Below are 19,924 nucleotides of genomic sequence, written 5' to 3' on the forward strand. Positions count from 1 at the left end.
ACCTTAAATTTGTTTTAAGAAAAGAACATGTAACGACTTAATTTTACACATACCGATTATTAGGATCAATGGCTAGAGCTTTCTTTATATCTGCTTCTGCTTCAGCTTTCTCTAATTCAGATGTTTTCAAGTATGCTTGTGATCTTCTGAATAGACCTTTGGCATTCACCTGTCATTTTATAACATAATGTGGATGATATTATGGAGGAAAAAAAATATAGCTGAAAGGAAGTGTTTAGCTTATTGAAGCTTCAAGGTACTCTCCTAATTTAAGCTTACAAGCTGCATCGTTCAGATAACATGATAACCTCGAGCTTTTTGCTAGCCACATTTCTTCGTCAGTGAAAGAGTGGTTGAGCTCTATAGATTTTGCAGCCTGAAATTTGCAGTTAGCAAATTCTGCAGATCAACTACTGTGAAAAATGATAATAAATTAATTCATGAATGATGATTGATTTTCTTCAATTTCATTGCATTCAAACTTGCCTTCTCATATTTCTTAGAGGCTTGCCAGAATTTTCCTGCCTTGAATAGCACATTTCCGTCGAGCTTCTTCCTTTCACTTGCTTCTAATTTTCCAGAACGGTTATTTCTGTTCAAAACTCAGAGTTGTGAAAATTGAATGCACTGTGTGTGTCAGGAAATTGAAATTTCAATACATTTATCTGGTCTGACTGATAATTCACAGATACAAACAGGAGCAATTTGAAAAATAACCTTCGATAAAATCGATCAGCTCAACTTCATAATGAAGCAAGGAATTTGCAGGAAGCATCGTCACCGCCACGGAGGTATTCGGTATCCACGGTCACTGCGGCATGTTCTCCTTTCTTCATAGTCATAATGGCTCTGTCTAAACCGCTGTTCACTTGTTCTATAATGGTAAGGACCACAGATATACTTATTTGAAAAATATGCTAGCTCTGCCTTCTCACCCTTTCTCATTGTTTTCACTGCTTTGCTCAATGCAGGACATAGATAACCTAAACCCAGATCAATATAGAAGAATTATTCTCACCAGAGATGAAACCCTCAAATTTCTACGACATTACTTGAGAAAATGTTATTAACATAACACACTTACCATCTCCTATATGAAACTCCACACCTTCCTCAGATTTGGAGACAAGGATTCAATTCTCAAGCTTTGCCTCATACTTTTCTACAGTGATGGAAAGGCATTACTATCTTGTAGATAATCCACTCATTACATCTCAAAAAAAGAGCCATGGACAATGATTACAAGAGAGCAGAAGCTTACCTAAAACTTAATCTCCAATATCTCTTGGTGTAGCCCAATATCCTTCACCCTCCTTTATTATCTTCTTCAATATTCCTCCATCACCTGTTAAATCCCAGATGCTACTCCATGACAGGATCTCAACATAAAAAAAAAAAGAGTTGCATTGGGAGGAATCAGTAGTGGAGAACCAGCCTCCCCATAGGCCAAGTTTGGCGGTATCGTAAAACTTGCTCTCTCACCATTCTTCATAGTGGCAACTCCCTCATCCTATCCTCTTATAACCTCACCTAAAACCCAAATATCAAACAAAGACTTCTTGTACAAATAGCTAACAATACAGATATATCACCATTACTATGGAGAGCTCATTTCTTGCCTTGGCCTAATTTGAACTTGAAAGGAACCCCTTTATCACGACTTGAATCAAGATATGCCCCGCCCCACCTTCAATATGTCCACTGAAATGAACTGAAACAAGAAGTTTTCAACACCAGAAAATCTCATGTAAGCCTTCTTGTTGAAACTCTAAAACCATAGTTCTTTAAGTGATCTAAAGCTACATCATCAAGTGACAAACATTGAAACAAACTGACCCTTTACTTGGAAACCAAAAAAATAGACAATAATTTCTCTCTTTTTAGTACCTTCCACTTCATCTCCAGGAAATGGAGTAGTCTGCCATGAAATTCCCTTCTTGACAAACCTTTTCTCCTTAGGCCTTGGCTTCCGGCATCTTTCTCAGGCAGTCCCAAATTTTCGTTTTCGATTTCATTTTGCAAAGATGGATTCAACGACAAGTGTTCCATTTCAACATAGAGTTATGGATAGATAGAGAGAGTATGTTCTTGTGTGTAGGAGTTGAAGATAAGCCGTTGCTGGTTTCCCTCCTTTTATTGCCTACGGTTGATATTTTACTGTTAGGACAAGGAAGTGTTTGATTGAGCCACGGAGATGGCATTTGACACCAAATCCACTTGGTCTGGGCTAGATGGACCCATTCAAATGGTTTGTTCAAGTTTTTAGCCTGTTTAAATCAATCTGAACTGAGTCTAAAATTTAAGGCCTGTTGAAAATTTTGATAATTGGCCCATATTGGGTCTATTATATTGACTTTTATTAGTTTTTAACTAGATTTTGTTTTTGATTGACCACGTCAATTTTTTTCTAACCTAAAAAATATATTCAAACGGTATTAATTTGGATGAATTCATGTTAGCTTGACTAATCAATGATTAAAAGTAACCCCAAAGAAAGGAAAAGGAAAATAAGGTTAAAGGTCTAATAGCTTAAATTCAAAGGATGAAATAAAACAAATTAAAAAAAAATTGAAGTTAAATCAATCTAATTTTTTAAACCAACAACTCTAGCTATGAGACCGAGATGACCATACAAAATACCAAAACAAATTTTGAACAAATTTCTTAACCATTAAAATTTTTTAAAGAAAATAAATAGTAATTAAAATAATAAGGATCAAACCTGATATAAAAACTAATGAAATAAAATAATGAGGACTTAATCGAAACAAAAAATAAAAAAAATAAAAAAAAAATAGAAATTAAAAGAATGAGAACCAATATTACATTAAAAAAACAAATGAAATAAAATGTCATGGGGAAAAATTAAAAGAAAAAAAAAATTAAGAAAAGGATTAAAAAAAAAGCAATTAAGAAAAATGAGGACTAAACCTAGAAAAAAAATGAAATAAAATAAAATATTGAGAGAAAAAATTACAAAAAAACAACCAAAAAAAAGAATAAAAAAACAAAAATTAAGAGAATGAATAACATATTTAATATATAAACAAAACAAAATTAAATGGAAATGGATGAAATTAAAAAAAAAATCTAAAAAAAAATCTAAAACAAAGAAAGACCAATAAAAAAAAAAAGGACCATAATTGAATTTTTTTTTCTCTGTTGTTTTTTTAATCAAAATAATACCATTTTTTTCAGTTGAATAAAAATTTAAGTGATTAGCCAGGGAAAAATCATGTCAACACATGTTGATTTGTTTTACAATTATTTTTTTATCAAAATAATGTCATTTTTACTTCCTGCACAATAAAAAAAATCAAATTGACCCCGATAACCCTAATCATTTGACCTAACCTGTGACTCGAGACATGATGAGAGTCGACTCCCAGGTCAGATTTTAAAAGTATGATAAAAAAATAAATACTAAATATGATATGAAAATTTAATGAAATTAAAAAATGAAGGATGAAATTACCAAAACAAAAATCAATTAAGAAGAGAACTCAAAATAAAAGAAGTTGCAATCACAAGAATGAGGATCAAATTAAAAAAAAAAGAAATTATAATAAAAAAATTAAAGATGAAATCAAAAAATAAAATCCAATAAAAAAAGATTAAAAGTAAAATAAATAGGAATCCATAGAATAAGGATCAAATTTGATAAAAAAAAAAAACATAAAAAATCAAATGCCAAAGAATGAAATTGAAAAACAACTAAATCAAATTCAATACAATTAAAAGATTGAGGTCCATTTTGTAATTTTACAAGGTCAACACACCTTTTGAGGTGGAAGGAGAAGAAAAGAGGGGAATGAAAAAAATTATTGTCAGAGCTTTGATGTGCCCTCATGGCTGGCACGCACTAGTCTATAATGTAAAGGGTGACGCACCAATTTAGATGTTGTCCTTGAAGGTGACAAACAGCTGGGAGACCACTTGCAAAACACGTGCCAATCATGTTTTTTTATTTATTTATCTATAAAAAGACCATAATATATTTGACCCCACATGATAATTGCAATAAAACTGAGGTCAACAAACCAAAAATACTCCTTTATCTTAGAAAAAAAAAAAAGTTGACCCCAAGAGCTATGAGGTAATTAAACTATACAAAAAAATGTGAAGTTTCAAAAAACCCCCTCCAACATTAGCTTTGTTTTTCTTTTTTTAAGGATATATGAAGAATTATATTATATAATAAACATATTAAAATATAAAATTACTCCTGAGTGTTTGTTTAACTATTTGATTTTTTAAGGGAGATATCATTCATTTTACTATGAATTATATTATGCACAATCCATATTGAAATACTATGTCTTTTAATTTTATTTATAATATTGCTAATTTTCCTCCTTTTTTTTTTCTCTATAAAATTAAGGCCTTATGAAAATTTTACTCGTTTTCCTGGTAGATTCGTTGATATTTATTTGTTGTTCATGAAAGAGAAATAGAATGGGATCATGGCCTTAGAGTCTCTCGCTAGAGAGATTCCACGGAATTGCCTAACTTTTTTTTTTTTTGTATAATGCACTTTAAAGATCTATGAAATTTGCCCATAAACTCGATGAACTTAACAAATTAATTAAAATTTGAAACTTTACTTAGATTGAATTTTTTAAAATAACTTGAAAGTTGATATAGTGTGTAAAACACTCAGGTTAATCTATGATATGGTCAAAACTCGTAATTTTTTTTAAAATTAAAACAATATTATTTTGATTTTTTAAAAAAATTAATTTAAATTAACCCGAATTAATATATCTAATCCATAAACCAAGTCTTGTATAAAGTGATATTTATATCGAGTCTACCTCATTGCATGTTTAATAACTATAATTATCGTCATATGAATTTTTTAACCCATTTTTATATGATTTTTTTTAATAAAAAGAATATTTTCTGTTTATTTAGTATTTTTATTGATATTAAAACTTTCTTATGAATAATTTTAAAAATGTATTTTTCTTATTGATCTGATGCATTTAAGAAAATATTTTTCTTGCATGTCAATACAATATTTGAACTAAATAAGGGGAAATAGAGAACAGATCTCATTAATAATTAAAACTACCTTAGATATTTTTCAATTCACATGACGCATTGCATTGATCCAAAGCTTTATTTAAGCATAAGAATTTTATTCTATTAAAAAACAAAGAGAAAAATCACTAAAATCATCAAAATCTAGCAGCAGGACCGGCATCACTGTTGGTGATAGGGGCAATTGATCTTCAGCATTTTAACATATTGATGACCTCCCAAATTGAAGGGCGATCATATGGGTTTGGATTAGCACAAGAAAGCCCAACAACAATCAATTGTTCCATCTCCTTCTCATCATAACTTAGGCCTAAACGTGGATCAGCAACAGCAGAAACATTTTCTCCTCCTTCAATTTTCTCCAAGACCCAATCCACCAGCTTGAGCTCAAATTTCGTACCGTTTTCTTGAAATTGTTCCACAGCTGGCTTTCCACAAGCCATTTGCAAAACCACCACGCCAAAGCTGTAAATATCCGATTCCTTCGAAGCCTTCCCACTTTTCTTACACTCAGGTGCCAGGTACCCTGGCGCCCCAGTCAAAACAGTAGGATAACCTGATTCTTGCTCATGTTCCACAGGTCTTGCCAGGCCAAAATCACAGAGTTTGGGACTGAAATTTGAATCCAGCAAGATATTGTCTAATTTGATATCACAATGTAGAACAGATTGCTCACGTTCTTCGTGTAAGTAAAGCAATGCTGAAGCCAAGCCCCAAGCGATGGTCTTTCTGTGACCCCATGTCAAGAAGACTGTTTCCTTGAAAAGATGATATTCCAAGGTCTTGTTTGCAACAAATTCGTAAACAATGAGAAGTTCTTTCATGTTGCAGCTCCAGCCAACGAGATTGACCAAATTTTCATGCTTCAGTTTAGTTAAGACCTTCACTTCTGGCAGGTATGACTCCATGCCATATTTAGAACCAAATAGTATCCTCTTCACCGCCACAGAGCAGCTCAACTCCCTTAAGAATCCCTTAAAAACTGAACCAGTTGCTCCTTCCCCAAGTTTGTCTTTCTCTGAGAAATGATTAGTGGCACAAGCCAATGTTTGGTACGAAAACTTTCGAGGGTTAGTGCAATTTCCATCCATGTAGAAATTATAGAGAGGGGCTTGATCTCGAAAGGAATATGGCTAGAAGAGAGAGTTTGTCGTGAAATAGATGAATGACAATGAGTGTTTACAATTTGCCTCTCGTTGATTAGCTTTATAAGGAGAGGCTAACGCGTAAAATTAATTTAAACTTTTTAGCCACGCCTTTGCCCCACTTCACAATGAGTTGATGCAATATGTTTTTTTTTTTTTTTTTTTTGTAGTTTTGGAGCTGCATTGAGAATCTTTGACTACAGGAGGAAGAAACCATTACAGTGACAATAAAAGATTATTACTTTCTATGTGACCATGTGATTGTTGAATTGAACTTGATTTTTTTAAATAATTCTATAAGCTTAGTTCTATAAGAGATTTAGCTTGCTATAACTAGTCGAGTTCCAGATCGATGCCCACCCTCAAAGATGCTATTTGAGTCACTTTTTTTTATTCTTGGTTATTTTCAAAATTTTATGTTATTTTTGGATTTTCAGTTATCCTTCCTTTTAATTTATTTTCGAATTCTAATTTTTCTTACATCACAATGGTTTGTTTTGTGATCTATTTAAAAGGGATGTAAACTCCTAAAGAGAAGGAACTTGTCGAATTTTGTTTCAGAAATAAAACTACGCTCTAGAGTTCTTTCTTTATGTTCTAATCCGGTCAAAATCTATATTTTTAATGCTTCTTGTTATTTTTATTGTGCTTCCCTTGCACCAATTTCTTGAATTCCATATATGCACTACTCTATATGGATGGAGTAATTAAAATTGTTAAACAATATATTTGATGTATAAAATTAATTATTTTTCAGAACACATGGAAGGATGTTTCGAGAGAAAAAGAAGAAGAAGAGAAGGTTATAATTTCAGAATCACATTATAATTTCAATTTCTTGATGACTTTTGTGACAAAGGACATTAATCATGATATCGTACCATGGGAATCTTTCCGAATATACTGTAATTAATCCTCTTCCCACTCGAGAAAAACTCTCATCTTGGTTCTGCTTGTAAATCAAGGAAAACAAATTTCAAAAGTCATTTACTTTTTGCTCAAGGCATGGTTCTCAAACGCACGCAGGCCAATGAGAACGGGCCATATGATCGGCAAGAGTTCGATCGGATGGTTGTTGGGATGATGCTTTCATGACATATGACTCGTCGGGGAAGTCGTTGTTGACTCCTTTACCGAGTAATTCACTAAAGACCAGTCAAGAGAGCTTTTTACAAAGTTTTCTTCCATTTTAAAATTCTTGAAAGCTACTTGTAGATTGTGATTTACTATTATTACTTGGTTTTAATGGGATTTTTTTTTATAAAAATTATTGATAATATATCACAATATTTTTAAAATAAATAGCAATAAAAAATTAGAGATCAAACATGATAGATGCACAATTTCAATTAAAAAAATAATAAGAGAAAAAAAAAACAATTAAAATAATGAATAACAAAATTGATATAAAAATCAAATTCTAAGGGAAAAAATTGAAAAATAAAAAATTCAAAACAAAATATATAGCAATAAAAAGATTAATGATTAACTTTAATATAATCAACTAAAAATAAGATATTTTTAAATTTTTTACAACTTCTAAAAATATTTTCCTCAATAAAAAAAATACTTTCTTAAAAATCAAGCTAATTTATTTTTTGTTTGAAAAGTGATTTCTAGAAAATCAGTTTTTATAAAAACAAATAGGATCTAAATGTGCTTACACGTATATAATTTTAATATAAATTGATAAAAATATAGATTTACACCAATATAATATAAAGAAAATATGGTGTTATAGGAATTTGAACTTGGGAAATCAAAACTATTGAGAACATTAATTTTTTTTTTGAAGTGGTATTTTCTATTGAATTAAAAGAGTTGTTTTTGTCAATTCTGAAGTATATTCATCTTTTCCTGGATCAAATAACATCACCTCCAACCCTATTTATCGAGGGTGTAAATACTAATATATGAGAAAAGAATGCTAAATATTATCCTGGTCGGTGCATAAAATAATAATAGTAATTTCAAAAGTGTATGACATGACGGCTTCACCACCTCAAGAACATCACTTACTATTCTTTTCAATCAGAGTTGCAATTATAATTACATGTCAAGTGATTTGAGTAAATTTTGATTGATGGTCGTTGTGATTGTGATTTTTAAAAAAAATTATTTAAATTATTTTTTTAATTTTTAAAATTTATTTTTGATATAATATATTAAAATAATTTAAAAATATTAAAAATACAATCTTAAATAAAAAAAATCCTTTTGTAAGCGTTATTATGTGTAAACTTCGGTCCCCTCTCGTGTTTTATTTATTTAATTTATGGTTGGTTTTTTTTTTTTTCACTTGCCTTACTCGGTTTTTTTCTTAACATTTCTTGTTAAAGAAGGAAGATAAAATAAAACTCGGAATGAACAACCGCGTAACAGAGAAAAAGACTAAGTCAATAAATTAATTTTATTAAAACACTCAATAAGTTGTATTATAAAATAAAGTTTTAGGTAGAATATTAATTAAAATAATTGAATTTACTTAATATTCATATGGTGACTTCTCGAGATAGTCAAAACACATGGCAAGATCTAATTAAAATTTAAGATACCATATTTTTCAATTTAATTAAAAACAAAATTGACAAGGGAGAGCCTCTCAAGACTTGGTGGGTGAAGAAAATAAAGTTGTATTGATAGAAAGGGTTTTGTTTATTTTAAATGAAAGATTTGAGTTGTTTTAGTATTTTTATTTATTTTTTACTCATTTCAATTAATCATAAAGTATTATTTCAATTAATCATAAAAGAAAAATATATAAAATTAATAAGCCTACTAGCTCGATCATCAAATCAAATGAAAAATCAATTTATGGTCAAGAACAAAGGTGGAGACCATGGACTTTGAAATAAATTCAGCCACTCCGTGTGGGGCTCTCAAGGGTGCGATCAGCGCCATTACTTTACATCAAGGTGTAGATATTTAACATTGTTTGGGCAAAGATGATGAAATTTATACAGCCAATTGACCTAGTTCATACTCAACCACCAACTTCTCCTCACCATACATTCCCTTGACTTGTATCCATGGCCTTTGATTGAAATGACATAGAATTAATCTGAAGCTTGAACAATTAAAATAGTGAAGAGAAAACCATTAGATTCATATCTTAATACACATTAGATACCGTTGATAAACACTCTTTACTTCTTTTTTTAAAGTGTATTCAATCTAAGGTGGTTGGATTTAATATTTAATATTTATTAGACTTTGTACATTATTTTTATATTAACAAGAGCTAATAATACTTGTAAAAACACCGTAGATATAGACTCATGAAAATTGCTCATTGGAGCAATAAAATGATGATTTTTCTCTTCTCATCATAAAAAAATCATTGCTCTAACTATTAGAGGTATTTAGATCTTTTTTCATGATCCATTAGTTATTACTAAATTGATTAGTTATTATTAAATTGATTAGGCACAAATAAGTCTTTTCTCATTTTAAATGAACGGTAAAATGACCAGTGTTAAAAAATACATTTTCACCAAGTAGTTTGAAACCTTAAAAAATGTGTTTCCCCGCATCCTTTTACTAATTGTATGTGTAATGTATATACTAATTGTATGTGTAATGTATATAGGCGGCGGCGATCCAGTTTGTCGCAAGTGGATCTTTTTTTATTTTTTTTATTTTTATTTTCTCTTTTTCCTCTGAAAATTATAGCTTGACTCTCTTTGTTGTTAGTATTTCAACTTTATTTTTCATTATTCTGATTTTTAATTTTTGTTCTTGGATATTTATAAAAATTTTATTTGTTTTTAATTTCATCCTCCAATCCCAATTTGCCAAATATTATCTTGTTTTAGTTTGGTTCTTATTCTTTTGATTTTTTTTGGAGCCTTTTGTTAAATAATTTTTTCTTTTCAATTTCACCCTTTAATAATTTTTTTATTTTTCATTTCAATTTTGATCTTTATTCTTTTGATTGTTTTTTTGGTTTTTTTTAATTATTTTTTCCTTTCAATCATAAATAAAATTTATTTTATATTTTTATTTATATTTATATTTTTTAAATTGTTAATTTTTTTTTTATCTTCTCATGTAATTGATATTTTTTTTTCCAAGTTATTCATAGCAGTAACTTCGAAGCATCTTTAATCTTCTTTCTTTAACTTCCTTCACAATTCTAATGATAGTTAATACTCGGATTCTGATTTTTCTTTTCGGCAATCCCGAATTTTAGTTTTGGGCTTCTTTTTCCAAAGAAGATTTCAAGGACAAGTCTTTGGAATTCGGATTCTGATTTTTTTTCCTCGAGTTCTATTGATAAACCAGGACAATCGATACCATTTCGATCATGGCATGGGCTACATATCAAGATATTTTGGGTGGGTTGCTGAAGATTCCAGCCTGTGTGATTTGATTGATAAACCTGGTCCTGACTTTTATTTTTTAAAATTTTTGTGTGATTTTTACTTTGTCCTAGATATTGATTTTTTTTTTCATGATCAATTATAATTATAAATATCAAAATAATGATAGAAAATCCACAGTTGCTTACATTTTCCAAAGGAATTAGGAAAAAGAAGATTTTTGCCAAGCATAAAAGCCAAGCCCTTTGGTTTGAATTGAATTGGAAAAGTTCTTTTCGAGTTTCCTTTCCTTTCTAGAGAAAAGTCTGGTTCCATCCCACCACAACCAGTTTTTCTTGTGACGAGGATTTCAATTGATGTTATCTTTGAGTCAGTTCTTGTCTGACAATTTGCTGGAAAACATGGACTTTGTATGCACGGATTTACTTTTTTTAATTGTATTATTTAAATCTTTTGTTTGCAGAAAAGTTATTTTTTTTAAAAAAATAAATTTCTAGAAAGTGAATTCCAAAAAAATATTTTCCGATATTTGGTAGTATTATGGAAAATGAACCGGAAAACAATTTCCAGTGTTTGGTTATGTTATGAAAAATGAACTGAAAAATAATTTATTAATGAATTAATGAATTAATTTAGAAGTTTGGGGACTTAATTGAACTTGAAATTATTTAATTAATGGAATCAGGGACCTAATTGATAAATGTCAGAAGTTCAGGGACCAAAGTGAAAAATAGTCATTCCCAAGGACACAAATGACGCCGTTTTGAAGAGCTGTTCATTATCCCTTCCATTTCACGCGGAGAAAGCCTATTCAACAGGGAAAACGACAGCAATTCGATCCGATCATGGACCACTTCTTTTGCCCACGATCCCGCTCGTGGATTGATTAACAGTCCTGTAAATGCAGGACTGTAACAGGGACTGGTTAGAGGGGCAACCTCTCTGGCTCTATAAAAGGCAGAGCAGAACAGAGGCAAAGGGGGGAAGAACAGAGAAAAAACACAGCGACGGGAACTGGAGAAAAATCATAAGAAAACCAGAGATAGAAGCCAAGGGAGAACACAGAGAAAACCAGGGGACGACTGGAGAAGCAAACGAGACAGAAACAGAGAGCAGCATTGGCCAGCCAACGCACGAGTGTTAGCCTCGTCTCCGGTTGCACCACCTTCCCCCTTTCCCCTCCGAACAGACAAAGAAAAACAGAGAGCACGAACGAGCAGGGAGAGAACGAGCAGAGAGAGATCGTGATTTGTGAAAATAGGTGTATTGAAAAAAAAGAAAGTGTTTTCCTTTCTTTTTCAGGAGGAAAACATTTTCCTTTGATAAAACGGTGTTTTTTTGTTGACTGGAATTAAGTTTCCATTGACTACTTTTCTGTAATGTTGCCAAACATGAAAAAGTAAGGAAAATGAATTCCATGAATTCATTTTCCTTGAAACAAACAAGGCCTAAGGTGGTTTGATTCAATATTTAATATTTATTAGATTACATGATTGTAGGAGCTTTTTAACAAAAATAAAAGAGATGATGGTTTTTTCAATAATAAAAAGGTTTAAAGATATTGGGTTCGGTATATATAATTTAAAATTATTGTATAAAAAATTTAAAAACAATAAAATATTGATAAAATTTTAAATCTCCTACACTAATGTTATAAAATTAAAATAACTTTGTTGTTAGTATTTTAATTTTATTTTTTATTATTTTGATTTTTAATTTTTGTTCTTGGATATTTATAGAAATTTTATTTGTTTTCAATTTCATCCTCCAATCCCAATTTACCAAATAATTTTTTTTATTTGATCCTCATTCTTTTGATTTTTTGGAAGCCTTTTGTTAAATAAAATTTTCTTTTTAATTTCACCCTTCAATAATTTTTTTATTTTTCATTTCAATTTTGATCTGATTTTTTTTGGTTCGTTTTTTAATTATTTTTTCTTTTCAATCATAAATAAAATTTATTTTATATTTCAGTTTTGATTTTGATTTTTTAAATTGTTATATTTTTTTATCTTCTTATGTAATTGATATTCTTTTTTCCAAGTTAATCCTAGCAGTAACTTCTAAACATCTTTAATCTTCTTTCTTTAACTTCCTTCACCATTCTATAATTACAGTTAATACTCGGATTCTGATTTTTCTTTGAGGCAATCCCGAATTTTAGTTTTGGGCTTCATTTTCCAAAGAAGACTTCAAGGACAAGTCTTTGGAAATTGGATTCTGATTTTTGTCCTCGAGCTCCATTGAACAATCGTTACCATTTCGATCTTGGCATGGGCTAAATATCAAGATACTTTCCAGCCTTTTTAGACCGAGCCGAATTGAATCTCTTAAAGCCTGCTAAAAGCTTCTGATCTCATTTAGGCTTCCTTTTCGTCAACTGGCTCAACCGAGTCCGGCTTTTATTTTTTATTTTTGTATGATTTTTACTTTGTCCTAGACCGTTTTCCTTCTAAATATATCGACGTAGATATTGATTTTTTTTTCATGATCAATTATAATTATAAATATCAAAATATTGATAGAAAATCCACAATTGCTTACATTTTCCAAAGGAATTAGGTAAAAGAAATTTTTTGCCAAGCATAAAAGCCGAGCCCTTTGGTTTGAATTGAATTGGAAAAGTTCTTTCGAGTTTCCTTTCCTTTCTATAGAAAATAATTGAATTGGCCTATACATGAATTTTCTTTTAAAATTTGCCTCATGAAAAAAGTTATAAATAATATTTGGTTTAGAAATAATTTTAAATTAAATTAAAACTTTGTTATAAAATTGATTACAAAAATAATTTAATTAAAAACAAAAAAATTTAATTTATAAATTCTATTTATATTATCTGTCATTCTTCAAAATATTGATTAAATAAAAAACTTGAATCAATTTTATGACAAATGTTTTATCATGGATCCCTAAGTAGATCTTCTTCTTCTTGTTTTTTTTTTCCTTTTTGATGGATGCCTAATTATTTTGTGATTGACAAGATGAGTTGGAGCATAAATATATTAATATTGGATGCTCAAGTACTCCTCTCTCAATCTTGAATATTTAGTGGCGAGTCTGCAAAATAAATTAATCTCGGGATCAAGATCTCAGTTACACTTCGGTGATGGCAGAAACCATTATATGGGAATTATTGCACTGAAGAAAAATATACAATAAAACTTAGTGGGGATTGATATTTTAATATAAGATTGATTTTGGGCCTTGTTGAGTGTCCCCTTGCTAGAGGACAAAGGGACTTCGAAGAGTGCTTAGAAACCAAACAAAAGGGCAGATGTAGGCAACAAAAAATATGTGGAGAATCGATGTTGCATAATCATTTTCAGTGCTAGTGATTTCCATGCAACACAACAATTTTCAAGTGGTATATATCACAGCTGTAGTCATTATCCAATTTGGAAAATAATTGCTTCTGTTACCAATCAAAATAAATAAATAATTAAAAAATAATCATAAATTACTGTCGAATTAAGCAGCCTTGCTTGACAATGATTACTTCGTTAGTTACTGACACACGTCCTAACCAAATAATTTTAATTTTTTTTTATTAATATGGATGTTTGGTCTAATGTGCATCTCGATTAATCTTACGAGCCCTGAAGTTAATGATCATATAAGTTTCCAGTAGCCTGAGGTTTGTGAGACTTAAATTGGTGACTTCTAAAAAAATAATCATAAAATTTAACTAGTTGAGTTACATCACAAAGCAGTTTGCTGAAAGTAATGTGATTTTACTTTAATGACGATAAATCATGACAAAATGAAATCAATGTCTAGACAAAATCTTGAATTTAGTTATATGAATGAAACCGTATATAACACGGATTTCTTATAAAAAAATAGCCCAAAAGGAGAAGAATTTTACTTTCTCTTGTCATTAGTCTACCTTCCGGGCTATTTGTAAGTGAAATCATGACTAAGAATTTTTACAGGAAAAGAAAAAACTAGCACAATAATACATCCACTTGGACGCATTGAGACCGATGTTCTTATAATATTTCAATCTTGCAACACTACTACTAATCTCTTTCTTTCCTTGGTGGATTTTGGCATGTTATCGGAATTTACTTGTGAAAGGCTATGAACCATATTGCTAAGGAGTGTCTAGATTAAGCTCAAAAACTTTCTGTCCTTTATCATCCATTGATACCTAATCTTCCACTCAGCTTAATTTCTAACGGAGAAAGTCTAGATTAAGCTCAAGATTTTCTGTCCTTGATCATCCATTGATACCTAATCTTCCACTCAGCTTAATTTCTAATGGAGAAACCAACGACAATTAGTGGCTTTTTAACCCTTTTGGAGATTTTAAAAAATAGGAAAAACTTGACCTTGGTATCTCAATTTATCTTAATTTTCTTTATAATTTCTAATTAAAACTCCCTTTGAATATGAAGTACCGTTTTTGTCTCATTGGTTAAAAAAAAACATGAAAATCTCAATGTGAGATTCCAATTAAATAATGCAAAATTAATGCAACTTTTCAATATTATTCCACAGGTTTATAGCAAATCCTAGAGTACATGAGCTCGCCTAGTATATGAGAATCAACCTGGTATGCATTACATCAATCTTAGGACGGCAACAACTCGAGATTGTTAGAGGTGATGGATGATTTTTATTCGAATATATATATATATATATATATGATCAAAGTGGAATATGAAGAGGTGGTGATATTATCCTAACAAGTGAGAGCACAACAACTTTAGCACTAAATGGTACTCAAAATAGAAACTAGTAACTAGGAATCAGAACATTTGCACGTAGTACAGGCATGTCTGGTTCGAAAATGCAAACATATTTTGATGCTATGTTCACTGGATTCCAAACTATCAAGTCATTGTCTGCATCACTTTGTGTCTGATCATTTTGTGCAAAATTTCGACATTATATTCTCTCCCGAGTTATCCATTGGAAGAGAAATGAATTTCGAGTAAAAATATATATCCCGGATTAAATTAACAAGAATTAATGACAATCATAATGAAGGTGTGCAAGAATGATAACCCAATTTGAGTCCCCAAACAAAAAATAATTCCAAATTGGGTCCCCGGCCCATTTATTGGACATGACCCTATTAAATTAACCCTTTGTCTTAACATTTTTCCTCCCATAAATGTTGATGGAGGTTAATTGGGAGATGTTATATAGGAGGGTTCAATTGGGAATTTGTTTTGTTTGGAGGCCCACTTGAGAATCACTTGATAGATGAGGGGCAATTATGTTCTTTGCCCTTTTTTAAATCTTAAGACATTTAATTAATTTTTGAAGAGCTAAGCAGCACAAAATATTCGTTTCTACCATTTCCATCTGGGCTATTTTTCATTAGATATATACAAAAAGTGTGAGGAAACAATTTATTCTATTACTTTTCTTAATTATCCTGGAAACTTTAATTTGGCAACTGATGCTCAACGATAGTTGTATTATCTGTTACTTGGATGAAAAGGAATCTATATAAGATTTCCTCTCTTTCTTGGTGATATGATCACTATCATTTTTGTTCAATGATAATCGCTTAAATATTATAGTATTTTTTTCCCTGGAATTTTTATCTGCCTTTTCATTAATCTATTTCAATATTTTTTGCTTGGATGATTATTTTCACATCATATATACCAGTTGAAGGAGATTTTTTTGAACTACAGCTGCAATGGAGATTGATTGCAGCTAAAATTTGTAAATGAGGCCAATAGACAATCGTAAAGCAGAGCTGGAAATTGTTCCCTAGGAAACAAAAACTAGCTCCCTATGGCCAAGGATATAATCTGCAGACATGTCTGGCTTTTATGGAGGTGCTTGAACCATTTTTGTCATGTCAGGCTAGTAAACTTGGCAGTCCCTCTTTTGTTGAAACATTTTTTTTTTCTTAATTTTAATCATACCATATACAAATATATGATTTCACCAAATCAATGCAGGCAGAGAAATTAACAATGCCACGTACATATAAGCAACAGGATTACTGTAATCAACTATATATGATCCTCAACACACAGATTGAAGTTTCAAAGGAATAAGATAGATGTGTGCTTCCATCACTATATACTTGATTTGTCAATGCCAGTGGGAGCAAGAGTGATCAAAGAAACGAATATCATGCAATGGTGAAAGTGAATAGTTAGGAACGAATACTTCAACATTGAATGGCATGTCAGATTCCCACCCTATTCATAAGAAGTGACATGATGGAAACTGCAAGAAAAAAGTCAGCCACATGCACATTAGTGAGTGGAATCTGCCTCGGACGTCATCGTCAATTCTATTACATGTGGAACAAAATTTCCAGGAATTTTAAATCGATTTGGAGTTTAGGCAGGACACACGATAATTATAAAATCCAAAAAGGAAGATTCTGCATTCTCTCATTAGCTTTTCATCAACAGAATATCAGCTCACAGTTACATATGGAAGATTGTGAGTCCCATAATTTTATCTCCCACAAAACAAAAAAGTAAAAAACAAAGGCAAAAAAGGGGTAAAAATAGTAAGGTTGGAATTACAAAAAATAAAAAAGAAGCTTATTTTCCTTTCCCTTCCAAGCTTCCATGGCCAACCCTCTATTATTTCTGTCTTTATCATTTCTCTCCTAAGCTAATTATGCTCTTGGTGCTTCCCTGGCTGTCATGGGAGCCTGTGAAGTTGGAACAGTAATAGCCACGGACGGCACAGTAACATTGTTAGCTTGATTCCTTTGCTTCTCGGTGCAATTGTTAGCTTCAATGTCCTGGATCATTCCTGTTGTGTCACCATTCTCTCCATTTTCTTTAATTGGTTCCGGGATAATTTCAGCTTCTTTTTCTTTTTGTTCCTTGTGCTTGCCCCATAGAACAGCATAGAGTCCAGCTACAATTAATATAGCACCAAGAACACTGTAAATCCAAAAAGAAATTATTAATCAGTGTGGTAAATCCAAACGTAAAAAAGGCAGACTATTTTTTTTTTTTTTTTTGTGGAGGACGTAAGAAATTACCCTCCAACATAAATATTCTCAGCCAAAATGAAAGAGCCCATGATTGCAACTATGATCATCATCAAAGGGCTGAAAGCAGTAACGAAGACAGGCCCTGTTTTTTGCATGACAAGTCCTTGAACATAGTATGAAATGCTTGATGACACAATTCCCTGTACATGAAAATTACACTTATTAGTCCCTTTACTATTGCTAATACATATTTGAACCTTTGAGTTTGTAGAGAGAGACTCACAGCATAGGCAGCAGCAAGAAGATTCATGTCCCAGCCAATGGTCCAAGCAGAAGGCTTGTGTTCCATCACAAAGGTGACAGCTATGGACTGTAGAGTGCCCAAAAAGCACACGATTGTTGTAAGTGAAAGGTGAGCTGAGTACCGCGTAAGTGTCACTGTCTGTAAAATAAGTAGTAGCAAAAAGTCAAGTGCTCGAACTCCTTGTTTTCAAATCCACAACTAAAGTTATACTAGTCATTCTATTATTTACCTGAAGAATGAAGAATGAAGCCCAAGCAAATGTAGCAATGATAAGAAGAATGGAACCCTTAATCCAATCCTTGTTAGAAGTTTCAGGAACAGAAGATGAATGGGTGTGGACATGCTCAGACCAGATCAAATTGATGACATTACCTTTGTACAATGTCATCAACATGGCTCCAGCCACAGTTACTATAGTTCCAATCACCTTTGCTTGGCATCTAACTTTCTTTATGTCCACTATCTCCATCCTGTATATTTTTGGTACAAGCCCACCAAACAAGTACATCAGTTAGTCACTCATGATAAAGCAACGCAGAGAAGAGATACAGAGTTATCAGAGTGTTGATTATAGTACCTGCAAAGAACTGCCATGACAAATGTCATTGCAGGCAGCATGTTACTCATGGCACATGAAAAGGTAGGAGAAGTGAATTTCAACCCAGCATAGTAAAAGTTTTGATCAATCACAGGCCTGTTAGACCAAGAAAAGACAAAAGAAAGAAGTTAAGATTTACTTGTCATCCTTGCTTCAATATCTTCCAAAAGTTTAGAACCATGTCATGCCAAGGAGAAAATACTAACCCAAGAAGACCCAGCACAAACATTTGCATGAAAATGGGAAATGTAATCTTTGGTCTTACTTTCCTGAACCCAATAAAGAAAACCAGAAAAGATTAATAAAGCTCACTACCAATAAAGATTAATAAAAGCTAGCACTCTCTTGAATCATGCTACCATATTTGTGTACCTCTCAAGAATAATGGCAAAAGGAGCAATAACAGCAGTAGCAAAGGCATGCCTATACACCACTAGAACATAATGACTCATCCCTCGATTAAGAGAAACCTTGGTGATGATGTTCATGCCAGCATAGCCAAATTGCAATGATATCATGGCTATGTAAGGCTTGCTCCTTTGAAAAAAGCTTCCAGAATAACCATTCCCCTCCATTTTTTAGTTGGATCCTAACTTAAGGTTTGGTAATTAATGAGAAGAAGAGAAGGAGAGGAGGAAAAAGAGATCAGGAGCACCAGAGTTCAAGTTCTAGTTGCTTGTATGTGTTTCCTAAGTAAAAATGGCTAGCAAGGCCACTATATATAGGCACTTGGGGTGTGAAGGCTTCTATCCAAAATAGTGAGAGTGTGATGATGTAATATAATAGAGAGTCTCAAGCCTGTGAGAATCTCACACTCTCACACGTGAGTTGCATTTGCCCTATGGTGGATCTCGTCGAATATTCTGATTAGCTACCATCCTGTTGATGTGGGCTCCACGTGGCAGCAAATGGGAAGGCTTGATGATAAGTGGGATCCCCATTGGTTTTCCTTGGTGGTAAACGAGTTTAGAGCTAAACAAAACAGAGTTTAGTTTGGTGCATGCTGATGCCAATGGAGGGGGAAAAGTAATACGATGGTGGTTGGGTGGTGGCCCCTCCACGCTTGTTGGGTTCGACATGCTCGGCCGATCTACGCGGCATTGCGAAACATTCATCTTCATCAATCCATTGGAACAGTAGTTAATTGGTAATGCCTATTGTGTATGCTTAGCTAGCTGTTCATTTCCAGCAACTCTTATTCAAAGCGGATAAAATACCCAATAATTTATCTTTTTTCTCTTGAGCATATTTTTAGCAAAGACCTTATTGTAGAGTCATTAATTAATATGAAGAGATGCTCAATGTGCCTAACTACACTATTTAATTAACTCCACTCATAATTAAGACGATTCTTAGTCTAGAACTGATCTGCCACTAACAAGCTACCTATGGTCTGGAGCTTGTGGGACATTAGTGCTTAATTATCTCTATTTTTATACTATCTTTTATGGGTTTTATATATGCGCAATGAAAATGTGGAAAATCATTGAATTTTATTTTTGATGATTCAATCATTCATGCAATTAACTATACTTTCACAGGTTTTTTTATTGGAACTTCAAGGGATTTCTGTTAAGTATCCAT

At 31.8% G+C, this 19,924-nt stretch overlaps 2 protein-coding genes and 1 pseudogene across 2 annotated transcripts; all 3 read right to left on the reverse strand.

Moving 5' to 3' along the window:
- Positions 1-717: 717 nt before the first annotated feature.
- On the reverse strand, positions 718-2,184 carry LOC18106095 (70 kDa peptidyl-prolyl isomerase-like; annotated as a pseudogene).
- A 3,050-nt stretch (positions 2,185-5,234) lies between these two features.
- Positions 5,235-6,134, reverse strand: LOC7464066 (L-type lectin-domain containing receptor kinase IX.2). The gene has a single exon (XM_002323183.3). It carries the CDS (start codon positions 6,132-6,134, stop codon positions 5,235-5,237), a length of 900 nt encoding a protein of 299 aa, XP_002323219.1.
- Positions 6,135-16,844: 10,710 nt separating this feature from the next.
- LOC7464067 (WAT1-related protein At5g07050) lies at positions 16,845-19,043 on the reverse strand. Its single transcript, XM_002323184.4, has 7 exons — positions 18,713-19,043; positions 18,547-18,609; positions 18,320-18,436; positions 17,972-18,212; positions 17,722-17,880; positions 17,487-17,638; positions 16,845-17,385 (listed from the first exon to the last, which is right to left on the reverse strand). Exons 1-7 carry the CDS (start codon positions 18,913-18,915, stop codon positions 17,112-17,114), a joined length of 1,209 nt encoding a protein of 402 aa, XP_002323220.2. The 5' UTR covers positions 18,916-19,043; the 3' UTR covers positions 16,845-17,111.
- Between the last annotated feature and the right edge of the window lie 881 nt (positions 19,044-19,924).

Source organism: Populus trichocarpa, chromosome 16 (assembly GCF_000002775.5).
Source record: "Populus trichocarpa isolate Nisqually-1 chromosome 16, P.trichocarpa_v4.1, whole genome shotgun sequence".
Lineage (NCBI taxonomy): Eukaryota > Viridiplantae > Streptophyta > Magnoliopsida > Malpighiales > Salicaceae > Populus > Populus trichocarpa.

Coding starts and splice junctions, on each gene's coding strand:
- LOC7464067 (XM_002323184.4), bottom strand. CDS start 18,915: ATGGAGGGGAATGGTTATTCTGGAAGCTTTTTTCAAAGGAGCAAGCCT. Junction 18,610..18,712: donor TTTGCCATTATTCTTGAGAG/GTACACAAATAT, acceptor TATTGGGTTCAG/GAAAGTAAGACCAAAGATTA. Junction 17,639..17,721: donor TTCTTGCTGCTGCCTATGCT/GTGAGTCTCTCT, acceptor TTTCATGTACAG/GGAATTGTGTCATCAAGCAT.
- LOC7464066 (XM_002323183.3), bottom strand. CDS start 6,134: ATGGATGGAAATTGCACTAACCCTCGAAAGTTTTCGTACCAAACATTG.